This window comes from Peromyscus eremicus, chromosome 2, assembly GCF_949786415.1.
Source record: "Peromyscus eremicus chromosome 2, PerEre_H2_v1, whole genome shotgun sequence".
NCBI classification, from domain to species: domain Eukaryota; kingdom Metazoa; phylum Chordata; class Mammalia; order Rodentia; family Cricetidae; genus Peromyscus; species Peromyscus eremicus.
In genome coordinates, this window is record NC_081417.1 from 129,052,352 (window position 1) to 129,065,524 (window position 13,173).

A 13,173-nucleotide genomic window follows, 5' to 3' on the forward strand; every position below is an offset into this window, starting at 1 on the left:
CAAACCAGCAGTAAGGGAAGGTGCAGACTGTCCAAGGGATTGGTTTCTCATTCGAACCAGGTTTGACGCCTCTCCTACAGACTGCCAAGTTACCTGCCCCACACTGCTGTGTACACTGCTGGACAAAGGGAGCAGCTGCTTACCTTCAAACACAAGGCAGAAAACATTCATGTAATTTTATGTTGATAAATGAATGAAAAAATACAAATGCAATGATGTCAAGTGGACAAAAAAATATTGGCACAAACCAAGGGAGATTGCCTTATCTGTTAGAATCTGAAAGGGTGGGATAGTAAAGCAAGCTGAGCATATTCAGTTCTCAGTACTATTCAACCACCACACTAACCTCACACATTAACACTTAACCTAGCAGTCTTAAAAGAGTTTCTAAGTCCTTTACTACCCTACTCAAGTGCAATGAGTGGTGCAGAAATACTGTTCAATGAGCCAGGCAGTCATGGCACACACCTTCAATACCAGCACTCGGGAGGCAGAGGCAGGCAGATCTCTGTGAATTTGAGTCCAGCCTGTCTACAGAGTGAATTTCAGGACAGCCAGGGATACACAAAGAAGAAAAAAAAGCCTGAGCCTTTTGATTTCAGAAGGCCAACACTGAATCCATCCTGTTCTCACCAGATTTCATATGCTCAGTCTAGGTTTACCAACCACATTAATTGCACTGAAATATACATGAAAGTCAAGCCAGACATAGTAATGTGGAGACAAGAGTTCAAGTAGCAAGTAGCCAGCCAGTCAGTAAGGATAATATAACAACCTATCTTCAGTAGTAGGAGGGGCAAATAAATGAAAGTCACCCATGAAGACTAAGTGCCTAGAACTGCAATGTTTTTGCAGCTGGTTTACCAGCCCCATTTCCCCCTTTTCTTCACATCCTTCATATTGCTTCTAACCAAAATCAATGTGATTGTGCCATTTATTTCCTTTAAAAGACATATGATGACTTCCCCAATGTTTAAAGAATTAAGCCAAACTTTTTATTATTCTAAAAGGAACTCCAAAATTCAGATTATCTTTCTGGCCTCATCTCCTCTTTTTCACAATCTTCCCTCATTCAACTTCACTGTTATGCCCTGCATTTTCCATTGGCTTTATCCTGATTACTCAGTTCACTTGAATTCTCTTCCTGTACCTGGCAAAATCTTAGTTATTCAAAGTTTTCTTGTTTTTGTTGAAAATAAAATATGATGCAATTCATTTGGATAGCAACCTGGTAAAACCAAACAAAGAAAATTAAAGTTCAGAAGAAAAATAAAGATTCAGAATGACTACAGTCTGACTAGCATGATGACATATAACTGTAATCCCAATACTAAGATCTCTTTGAGTTCACTGCCAGCCTAGTCTACATAGTGAGTTCCAAGCTAGCCAGGGCTACGTAGAAATCCTGTCTCAAAAATAAATAAATTAAAATAAAATAAAAGGGGCTGGAGAGATGACTCAGTGATTAAGACTGCTTGCTGCTCTTCCAGAGAACCAGAATTTGGTTCCCTTCCTGGCAACCACTTAGCTGATTATGACCCTTTGTAACTCCAGTCCCAGAGGACCCAATGCCCCTCTTCTGGCCTCCTCTGGCACCAGGGATGCCCAGACATACATTCAGGCAAAATACTCACACACATAAAATAATAAAATAAATTCAAAAAAAAAGAATAAAAAACATATATTTCTTAAAGAGAAATTTAACCACTTAAATTTAAAAATAAACCTAAAAGGCCCAGGCATGGTAGCTCATACCTTTACTTTCAGCACTCAGAAGAGGAGGATCTACAAGTTCAAGACCAGCCTGGTCTAAAAAATTATAAGTGCATACTTGTGGAGAAGAGAAGACAACCTTGGGTGTCTTTTCTCAGGTACCATCCACCTGAATTTGTGTATGAGAGAGACAAAGTCTCTCAGCAGCCTGGAACTCACCAAGCAAGTGGGTTATGTGCTAGATAGTTCAGTAAACTCCACAACACTGGGATTCTAAGTGATGCCACCACACATGACTTAGCCAACTTCGTTAACCCACCAGCCCCTACAGTTTTCTTCTTTTTTAACGTTTTTTAAATTTATTTACGTTATGAGTGCTTTGCTTTGCATGCATGTGTGTGTATACACGACTGGTGGTGCCTACAGAAGTCAGAAGAGTGAGAGATTCCCTTGAATTGGAGTTACAGATAGCCATGAAGCAATATGTGGATGCTGGGAATCAAACAGGTTCTATTCAAGAGCAACAAGTGCTCTTAACCTCTGCACCATCTATCCTGTCCCAGTTTTATTCTGTTTTCCTTTATTTATTTGTTTGTTTTTTGTATTTTTATTTTTGGTTTTCCAACACAGTGTTTCTCCTTGTAGCCCTGGCTGTCCTGGAACTCACTCTGTAGACCAGGCTGGCGTCAAAATCTACCTGCTTCTGCCTCCCAAGTACTAGGATTAAAAACATGTACCACCACCATCCAGCTTGTTTTTCTTTCTAATTCTTAATTCAAAACTCTTATAGGGCTACTGAAATGGCTCAAGGGGTAAAGGCACTTGCAGCAAAGCCTGATAACCTCAGTGACCCTCAAGATTATCATGGTGGAAAACTAATTCCTAAAAATTGTCCTCTAATCTCCACGTACATCCCATGGCATACACCACACACATATACAAATCAGTAAGTTTTTTTTTTTTAAGTTCAACTTATCCATAGACAATCAGAAAATGATCCTGTTCTTAAAAGTTGAGCAGAGTGCTATGAAAAATAAGAGCAGAAGGATGAAATAAAAATGACAGCACAATAGTGAGACAATAAGGCCAAGGAGAATATCACTGAAAAGCAACTGAAAGAAAAAGAACTGGGAGCTGTTTACTATTGGAGAAGAAGTACAGCAGGACATTTTCTTCTCTACTTATCTTCTCTACTGGCCATACTCCTTTTTTTCAGTCTACTAATTGATTAAAATTATACTATATCGGGCTGGAGAGATGGGTGAGTGGTTGGGAGCGTGGCTGCTCTTCTAGTAGACCCGGGTTCAATTCCCAGCACCCACATGGCAGCTCACAACTGTCCCATTTCCAAGAGAAAAAAGACTACTGACATTTCTCTCTCCAGTTCAAAAAAAAAAAATTATACTATATCTTAACTGTTTTCGAACCAAGACTTCTTTTACAATTTTGTACCTTGGATTTTATAACTGTCTTTTCTTTGGAGGACACGGGAAGATAATTATAGGATTTTGCTGGGGTTATAGCTCAGTGGCAGAGCACTTGCCGAGCATATACAAGGCCCTGGATTTTTCCAGCACAGCTCTAGTGGTACAGGCAGGGGTGGAGGTGGTGAGTGGGGCAGTGGGAGTGAGAAGGATGTGAACCTACAAAGTTGTAAAAGGAGAAAAAACTGCAGTAGCCAAGAGTACTAGTTAGCCAACAGGTGTTCAGGTGGCTAACATTCAGAGAATCTGTAAAATAGCAGAAAGAAAACAACAGTATTCTATACAAGACTATCAAAGAAGAGGCTGTCAAGATGCCAAGGCAATTGACGTATCTTTAAATATTAACAACACAGTCCCACAATTATCCCCCATTCCCTTTTTGGTTCTGGAGACTGAACCCAGGGTCTATGCATGCTAAGCACACTGTCTACCACATACTAACATACCCATTTCCCCACATTCCATTAAAAAACCAAGTCTGGTATTTACCTGACAGAGAACTGGCCAAGCTTCCTCTCCGTAATTTACAGTCATCCTGACTAAGTTGTCGATGGAGTTTAGCTTTTCCAGTAGGTGAAAATATGTCAGGATTACTAAGCTTCCTGAAGAGCAGGGGACTAAGTCCAGTAACCATATCCTTCAATGAAAAAAAGGAATAAAACATGAATCTTTAGTATCTTTTCTAAAAAACTTTATATTAAACATATATGCAACATTCATTCTAATTAAAAAGTACCATTAGAGCTAAAGAGATGGCTCATCACTTGAGAACATTAGCTGCTCTTCCAGAAGACAGGGGTTTAATTCCCAGCATTCAAATGGCAGCTCACAACCAACTCTAACTCCAGTCCCAGAAGACCGAATATCCTCTTCTGGCCTCCACAGGCATGGCATACACATGGCACTCAGACATACAGGCAGGCAAAATACCCATACATATAAAATAAAAATAAAATTTTAAAGGAATTTTCAGCACTTGCGAAGCATAAGCAGGCAGATCTACAGAGAGCATTCCAGGACAGCCAGAGCTACACAGAGAAACTGTCTCAAAAACAAAAACAAAAACAAAAACAAAAAAAAGTGACCATTTTTAACAACATTCCAATTACTGAAGGGGATAGGCATATGGCACAATGCATGTATAGAGGTGATAAGACAACTTTCAGAAATCCATTCTTTCTTTCCATTATATGGGTACAAAAATTAGAACTGGGGTCATTGGGCTTGGCAGTAAGCATCTTTACTTGCAGATCCCTCTTACTGGCCCAAAATGTATTGCAATAAACACTGATGTACAAAGATCTCTGATAAGCTAACTTGAAGTCTTTTGGGTAAATACCCAGGAATACAGCTGCATCAGAAACCAGAACATGAAAAAGCAAAAGGAAACAATCAAAGAATCAGTTCACAAGACTGACATGACTTAGGATATTTTTGATATGACTGCAATTCTGTTTACTTATTTCTTTCTATTGTCTCTCTCTCATTACCACTTCTATCATGAGATACATATCAAGAAGTGCTCTCACCAGACACCAAATCTGCCAGCACTTTGAGCTCAGACATCCCAGCCTCCAGAACTGTTAAAAATACACTTATATTAGCCAAGTGGTGGTGGCACACGCCTTTAATCCCGGCACTTGGGAGGCAGAGACAGGAGGATCTCTGTGAGTTCGAGGCCAGCCTGGTCTACAAAGTAATTTCCAGGACATCCATCCAGACTGTTACACAGAGAAAGCCCATCTGGAAAAACCAAAAACCATTTATATTGTTTGTAAACTAACTAGTTTAAGGTATTTTGTGATAGCAAACCAAATACATTAAGACAGAAGGTTTGGGGATATGGAGTGATGCCCCAGTTAAGAACAGTTACTGCTCTTGCAGAGGACTTGGGTTCAACTCCCAAGCCTCACATGGAGGCCTAACAGGCAGACCAGTGCCACTGTGAACATATGAAGATCAAAGGAAAACTTTCAGGGGTCAGCTCTCTTCTTCCACCATACAAGTCCCAAGAATCAAACTCAGGCCATCAGACTTGGCAGCAAGTGCCTTTACCCAGTGAGCCAGCTCAAGCATGGCACTTGTTTTAAGATAAACCACTCTGGTTATCTGTTTTCGAGCATTTGGTTTATTTGTTTGCTTTCAGAATTTTTAGTGATTAATTGGCTAGTCTTTGTCTTCTGCCACTGCTCCAGTATTTAATCCTGAATTACTCTGAAACTTATGCTTACTACAATGTTTCTTGGTTTAGAAGTTCTTTGAGTGCCTGATCATTGGATGCTGAAGAGATACTTGTCCCTTTCATCCCAACAGGGTGAACAAGGGGAATATCTCCATAAGGTGTAATTACCTCACACTAAAAACCAACGAAACATACCCCACTATTCAAGGTATGGAAGGAACTTCATTGGCTCAGCCAGAAAGATACACATAAGGGTTAATTACCCAGTGTCTTGAGCCTCCTCATGTTCCCAGAAGTGTGCAGGACAAGCCCAAGATTCAGTGGGAGGAAGACAACCCTAGGGTTCAAGAAATAAGAGAGCTATTCTAAAAGGCAGCACATAAATTTCCTCCAACACAGAGATCTCGAGTCAGCAGAGAAAAGCTAACATCTTGAGTATAAAACAGAGGAAGAGAAAATTATTGAAAAAAATCTGCCAGTTGGTACTTCAGATGATTTTATATACGATAACTGTATTGATTTGAGCTGCACATATTTCAAAAATGGGATAATCTGGTTGTAGATTTTCCTCAGTGGGAAACACTGATATTCCTGAGTTGGGTTTTGTGGGGTTTTTATTCCTAATACTATTTTGTTATCATGCACAGGTAATCTATTTTAATTGAAAAGCATCTAAAAACTAATGAAACTGGTAATTTACAAAAATATTAAGAGTTTTTTTTGTTTAGGTTTTTTATAGTTTATTTAGTTCTATTTATGTATATTGATGTATTGAGGTTTTTTTTTTAATTTCATCTAGGTTAAGAGATGTTAAAAATACCTAAAAAGCCAGTTATGGTGTCACGCACTGATAGGATTTGCTGAAGGAGGCAGAGGCAGGATAATCTCTGAGGTCGAGGCCAGCCTGGTCTACAGAGTGAAGTCCAGGACAGTCAGGACTACACAGAGAAACTGTCTCAAAAAAAAAAAAAAAAAAAACCAAAAAAAGGGAAGGAAAACAAAGGAAGAAAGCTTTGAAGGTTATGCCATAACTAAAGATAAATGCTTAGTATCTAACATTCGTTCTTAGCCTCCTACTGCAATCTACCCTTCTCTAACCTTACTTCTTCATTCTTTGTCTCCACATAGAAGAAAACGGAATATCAAAAACTGCTAAGGTCTGAAGGAGAGAAAGCATATTAAAAATTTCCATGTGGGAGCTGGAGCAATGGCTCAGTGGTTAAAAGCACTGGCTGTTCTTCCAGAGAATTCTTCCAGGTTCAATTTCCAGTACCCACATGGCAGCTCACAACTGTCTGTAACTCCTGTTCCAAGGGATCTAACACTCTCATACAGGCAAACCAATATATATGAAAAAAAAAATAAATCATTTAAAAATTTTTCCATGTGTAAAGGCATCTTTTTCTCTTTAATTAGCTCTAAAACGGAGACAGACTCAAGCCAGTGTAACAAGCTACAACTTTTATCTTACTTTTACTGGTCCTTTCTCATATTTCAGAGAGAGAGAAAACTTTCTACTTTGTTTTTACTGAATATGCTGATTTGCTGTAATTGTGTCATATATGTTCATTGTTTTCATGTATTTGAAGTTTTTTAATACATCACTGTGAGTCTAAAACAGCATGGGCAGGGACTAGGAAGATAACTCAGTGGTAGGGTACTTGTCCAGGTGGCTCAGCAGTTAAGAGCACTAGCTGCAAGTCTTCCAGAGAACCTGGGTTAGATTCCAGATATCCACTTGGTGATTCAATCAGTTCCAGGACTTCAGATGCCCTCTTCTGGCATCTGTGGGCACCAGGCATTCACGTGGTGTATACAGACATACATGCACGCAAAAATACCTATATACATAAAACATTTGTTTTTGTTTTTTTTTTTTTTTTTTTTTTGAGACAGGGTTTCTCTGTGTTGCCCAGGCTGTCCTGGAACTCCCTTCTGTAGGCCAGACTGGCCTGAAACTCAGAAATCTGCCTGTTTCTGCCTCCCAGTGCTGGGATTGAAGGTTTGCACCACCATGCCTGAACCTAAAAGGAAAAAAATTTTTTAATTAAGAAACATTGTGAACAAAACTGCTGCTAAATTTCCTGAGAATAACTAAGATAATCTGTGGCCATTACACATTGTTTTTTAAAACTTAACAGGGCTGAATCATAGTGGTGCATGCCTCTAATACCAGCACTGGTCTTTCCCTCTCCCCCCAGATGAATCGGAGTTCAAGGCCAGCCTAATCTAGAGGAAGTTTCAGGACAGGGCTAGAAAGATAACTTAGAAGTTACACTGTTCTTGCAGAGGATCTGATTTGGTTCAAAGCACCAGTATTAGACAGCTCACAACTGCCTGTAACTCTAGCTCCAGAGAGATCCAATGCCTCTGGCCTCTAGACACCTGTACTACCATGTACATCACCCACACACATACATAAAATTAAACATATTTTAAAACATCATATTGTATATTGAAATTACTATGTATATTGAAATTAAGGTACAGGTGTGTGTGTGTGTGTGTGTGTGTGTGTGTGTGTGTGTGTGTGTGTCTGTCTATGAATATACAAATTTTTAGGATTTTTTTTTAACTGGTTACTGCCTCTTTAGATAAGGTTTTCACCAGGCAGTGGTGGCACAAGCCTTTAGTCCCAGTACTTGGGAGGCAGAGGCAGGTGGATCTCTTGAGTTTGAGGCCAGCCTGGTCTACAGAGTCAGTTCCAAGATAGCCAAGGCTACATAGAGAAACTCTGTCTCAAAGAAAAAAAAAAGAAAAAGTGTGGTATTATTGTATTCCCCAATATATCGTGCACCCTAATAAATTTATCTGGGGTCAGAGAACAGAACAGCCACTAGACAGACATAGAGGCCAGAAAATGGTAGCATTCACACCTTTAATCCTAGCCTTCTGGAAGGCTGTGGCAAATGCTTTTAGTCCTAGCACTGGGAGGCAGAGGCAGGTGGATCTGTGAGTTCAAGGCCAACCTGGTCTAGTGAGCAAGTTCCAGAACAGGCTCGAAAGCTACACAGAGAAACCATGTCTTAAAGAAAAAAACAAAGTTCTTGTTAAAATAAAAAGATAGAAGACAGAAACTTGGCACTCCATTAAAAAAAAAATAAACATATGGGGCTGGAGAGATAGCCCAGTGATTAAAAATACTAGCTTCTCTTCCAGATGACCCAGGTTCAATTCCCAGAACCTACATAGCAGTTCATACCTGTCTATAACTCCAGTTCCAGGGTACCTGACACCCTCACACAAACATATATGCAGGCAAAACACCAATGCACATTTTAAAAAACTGAAAAAATTAACATCTCAATAAAGATGACTTACATGGTCAAATAGGAAAGCCACTATTTCTCTATTTCTGGCTTATAATCACACTTTTTTTTTTTTTTTTTTTTGCTTTATTTTATGAAACAAGGTTTCTTCAATTTTTTTTTTCTTTTTTTCTTTTTGGTTTTTCTAGACATGGTTTCTCTTTATAACAGCTCTGGCTGTCCTCAAACTCACTCTGTAGACCAGTATGACCTTACATTCAGAGAGATCCACCTGTCTCTGCCTCCCAAGTGCTGGGATTAAAGGCATGTGCCACCACCATTCAAGACAAGGTTTCTTATATTGCACGAGTTGGCCCCAAACTAACTATCTTCCTGCCTCGGCCACCAAGAAGCTGGGACTACAAGTTTATTTTTGGTTTTTTGGTTGTTGTTGTTGTTTGTGTGGGGTTTTTTTTTATATTTTTTTGGGTTTTTTGTTGTTGTTTTGTTTTGGGGATTTTTGGGTTTTTTTTTTTTAAGGACAATTATTATTTTTTTTAAAGATTTATTTATTATGTATACAGTATTCTGCCTGTATGTGTCCCTGCAGGCCAGAAGAGGGCACCAGATCTCATTACAGGTAGATGTGAGCCACCATGTGGTTGCTGGGAATTGAACTCAGGACCTCTGGAAGAGCAGTCAGTGCTCTTAACCACTGAGCCATCTCTCCAGCCCTTTTTTTGGTTTTTTGAAACAGGGTTTCTCTGTGTAGTTTTGGTTCCTGTCCTGGATCTCGATCTGTAGAACATGCTGACCTCCCAACTCAGAGATCCGCCTGGCTCTGCCTCCCAAGTGCTGAGATTAAAGGCGTGCGCCACTCCTGCCCAGCAACTACAAGTTCTTACTGCTACAATTATGGCACTAGAAAACTTTTACTTTAAACTACAGGATTTAAAGAGCAAAAGCATTTCAAAGACTATGAACTTATGTTGTTGAATATACAATGTTTGTTTTTTGGAGACAGGGTTTCTCTGTGTAGCCCTGGCTGTTCTAGAACTCACTCTGTAGAACAGACTGGTCTTCAACTCAGAGATCCTCCTGACTCTGCCTCCAAAATGCTGAGATTAAAGGTGTGCATTACCACCACCACCAAACTGGATATACAATGTATAAAGATGTAATCTGTCAATAAAAAGAAAAAGAGAGAGAGATGCTGTGGGATGGTCTGTATGTCAAGTGTGTTGCTGATTGGTCAATAAATAAATCACTGATTGGCCGTGGCCAGGAAGGGAGTATAGGCGGGACAAGGAGGAGAATAAAGCTGGGAAGTGGAAGGCTGAGTCAGAGAGACACTGCCAGCCGCCACGATGACAAGCAGCATGTGAAGACGCCAGTAAGCCACAAACCGCGTGGCAGGGTATAGATTTGTGGAAATGGATTAATTTAAGCTGTAAGAACAGTAAGCAAGAAGCCTGCCACGGCCATACAGTTTGTAAGCAATATAAGTCTCTGTGTTTAATTGGTCAGGTCTGAGCGGCTGTGGGACTGGCAGGTGAGAGAAATTTGTTCTGACTGTGGGCCAGGCAGGAAAACTCTAGCTACAGAGAGAAACAAACAAACAAAAACAAACAAACTACATACATTGGTAGAAAAAGAGTTACATAGATATAAAAGTTTTAGAGCTAGGTATGGTGGCACAGGCCTTTAATCCCAATAGCCAGAATTCCAGGTCAGCCAGAGCTAATACACAGAGAAATCTTGTCTCAAAAAGCCAAAAGGAAGGAAAAGAAGAAAAAGAACTAAAAGTTTTTCATATAATTAAAATTAAATTAATACCAATTCAACTTACGTTGTTAGAAATTTAAGGGTTGGAGGATGTAGGCCAGTGGTAGATTATTTGCTTAGCATATCTAAGACCATGGGGTTTGATCCCCAGCACAATAAAAAGTAAAAACAGTAATTTAGGATATTATATGTATAATCTCCATAGTGACCAGAAAGACAATACCTAAAATTCACATACAAAAGGAAATGAGAAAAGAATCAAACTGTTCTCAAAAAAAAAAAAATCAACAGGGCACTGAGGCTATAGCTCAGTTGGTAAAATACAAATCCCTGCATTCTATCCTCAGTACTTCATAAACAGAGAGTGGTTGGCACACACCTATAATTTTAGTATTAGGAAAGTAGAGGCAGAAGTTCAAGGTCATCTTCAGCTACAAAGCCCAGCCAACCCTTTCCCAAAAAGGCAGGGAGGGCCTAAAGAGATGACGCAGTAGTTAAGAGCACTAGCTGATCTTCCAGAAGACCTGGGTTCAGTTCTCATCACCCTGCAACTCAGAACTGTTTCAGGGTAATGCAATGCCCTCTGTGAGTACTGTATGCACATGGTACATGCACATACATGCAGGCAAAAACACCCCTACACAAAATAAAAACATACAAAATGTCAAAAAATATGTTTTTAATCAATAGGCTACAAAAGACAGAAGTAACAGAATAAAATCACAGCAAGAAAAATGTCTTAAGGCAGGGCATAGTGAACACCTTTAATTCCAGTACTTGGAATTCATTCAACCTGGTCTACACAGTGTGTTCTAAGCCTTCTAGGGCTATATTATGATGCTCTGTCTCAAAAAAAAGAGAGAAACTTTTTAAATATACATGCTAAAATAATACTTCTATGTTCAACTACAAATGTCCTTAATACAAGTAAAAATTTTAAGCCTGAGGCAAAGAAATAAAAAATGAAATTTTTTCTAAAAGCCAAAAGGAACATGTATGGTACATGCCTTTAATTTCAGCACTTGTAAGGCAGGAGCAGGCAGAGCTTGAGGCCAAACCTGGTTTACACAGTGTAGTGGTTCTCAACCTTCCTAATGTTGCAACCCTTTTAATACAAATTCTTCATGTTGTAGTGACCCCCAATCATAAAATTATTTTCATTGCTACTTCCTAACTGTAATTTTGCTACTGTTATGAATCATAATATAAATATCTGTGCTTTCTGATGGTCTGAGGTGATCCCCTTGTACATCCCCCAAGGGCTCATGACCCCCAGATTGAGAACCACTGACAGCCAGAGTTACATAGTGAGACTTATCTTGAAACAAAACAAACAGCAAAAGGAGCTTTTAGAACTGAAAAAAAGAAAAGAAACTGAATTGGAACACAGAAAACATTCAATATAATCAATCAAAAAGAAATCAGATTGAAAACTATCAACAGAAACTCAAGAACCTGTAGAATTATAACAACGACAAAAAATCTAAAGCCCATATTATCACAGTTTCAAAAGGAAGGCACAAGACAAGCTGACGTGGTACTAGAGTAAGCAGTTACCAAAGACCCATAAACCTACAAACAAACAAACAAACAAACAGCAGAGCAAACTACAAACAAACTCACAGGAACACATAAAAGATACATAAATGTTACAAATTCAGCCAGGCGGTGGTGGCGCACGCCTTTAATCCCAGCACTCAGGAGGCAGAGCCAGGTGGATCTCTGTGAGTTCGAGGCCAGCCTGGGCTACCAAGTGAGTTCCAGGAGAGGCACAAAGCTACACAGAGAAACCCTGTCTCAAAAAACAAACAAACAGGCCGGGCGGTGGTGGCGCACGCCTTTAATCCCAGCACTCGGGAGGCAGAGCCAGGCGGATCTCTGTGAGTTCGAGGCCAGCCTGGGCTACCAAGTGAGTTCCAGGAAAAGGCGCAAAGCTACACAGAGAAACCCTGTCTCGAAAAACAAAAAAAAATGTTACAAATTCTGAAAAAGCATAAACAAAGGGAAAAGTATGAAGCAGATGGAAGAAAATCACACTATGGGGAAAATCATCTGAACAACAAATTTCTCATTAAAAACTGAGTCCAGAGGAAGTGGTGTGACATTTATCAAATGCTGAAGAAAAACAAGTCAGCCCAGAAACAACACACATGAAAATACCCTGAAAAAAGATGACAGAGTCTGTGGACGGCAGACCTAGTATAATAGGGCAGCTAAGGGGATTTCTCTGAACAAAAGGGAAACAATAAGAACTCAAGAAAATAAGAAAAAAAATGATATAGATAAATGTATTACCTTTCCTTCTGTAAACTATGGTTAAAATGTGTTAAAAGATGGCCTGGGAAGCTGGCTTAACTGGCAGAGTTCCTGCTACACAAACATGATGAAATGAAATCCAATTCAAAAACTGATACAAAAAACCAGGCTCCAAAACTGCAACCCCAGCATTAGTTGGGTAGGAGCAGAGAGATAGGTAGATCCCTGAAGTTCACTGGACATCTATCTACTCTGTCCAATCAAGCTTAGGGTTCGATGAGGAGACCCTGTCTCAAAAAATAAAGGTGGAGACTGATGGAGACAGCTGCATCTGTCTGTCTCTAACCTCACAGCACACCTACACATACCAGCACACACACCACACTACAAACACAGCACAACACAACAAATACGCTTCCAAAATGAAAAGTTAAAGTATATTTATGATACAAAACCTGAATCAGTTCTGATAAGAGAGCCCAAGAAAAATTTAGAGGAAAAGTAA

General features: G+C 39.6%; 1 protein-coding gene across 5 annotated transcripts in view; it reads right to left on the bottom strand.

Annotated features, from left to right (window-relative positions):
- Positions 1-13,173, bottom strand: part of Mast2 (microtubule associated serine/threonine kinase 2) — a 171,146-nt gene that overhangs the window by 136,498 nt on the left and 21,475 nt on the right. For 4 of the 5 annotated variants that reach the window (XM_059254765.1, XM_059254764.1, XM_059254763.1 and 1 more), the window contains exons 2-3: positions 3,687-3,834; positions 1-143 (exon numbers count right to left, since the gene is read on the bottom strand). In XM_059254765.1, the coding sequence (XP_059110748.1) occupies positions 1-143; positions 3,687-3,834 (291 nt within the window). Of the gene's footprint in view, positions 144-3,686; positions 3,835-13,173 lie in introns of those variants that run through there. The other variant, XM_059254766.1, reaches the window with a different exon arrangement.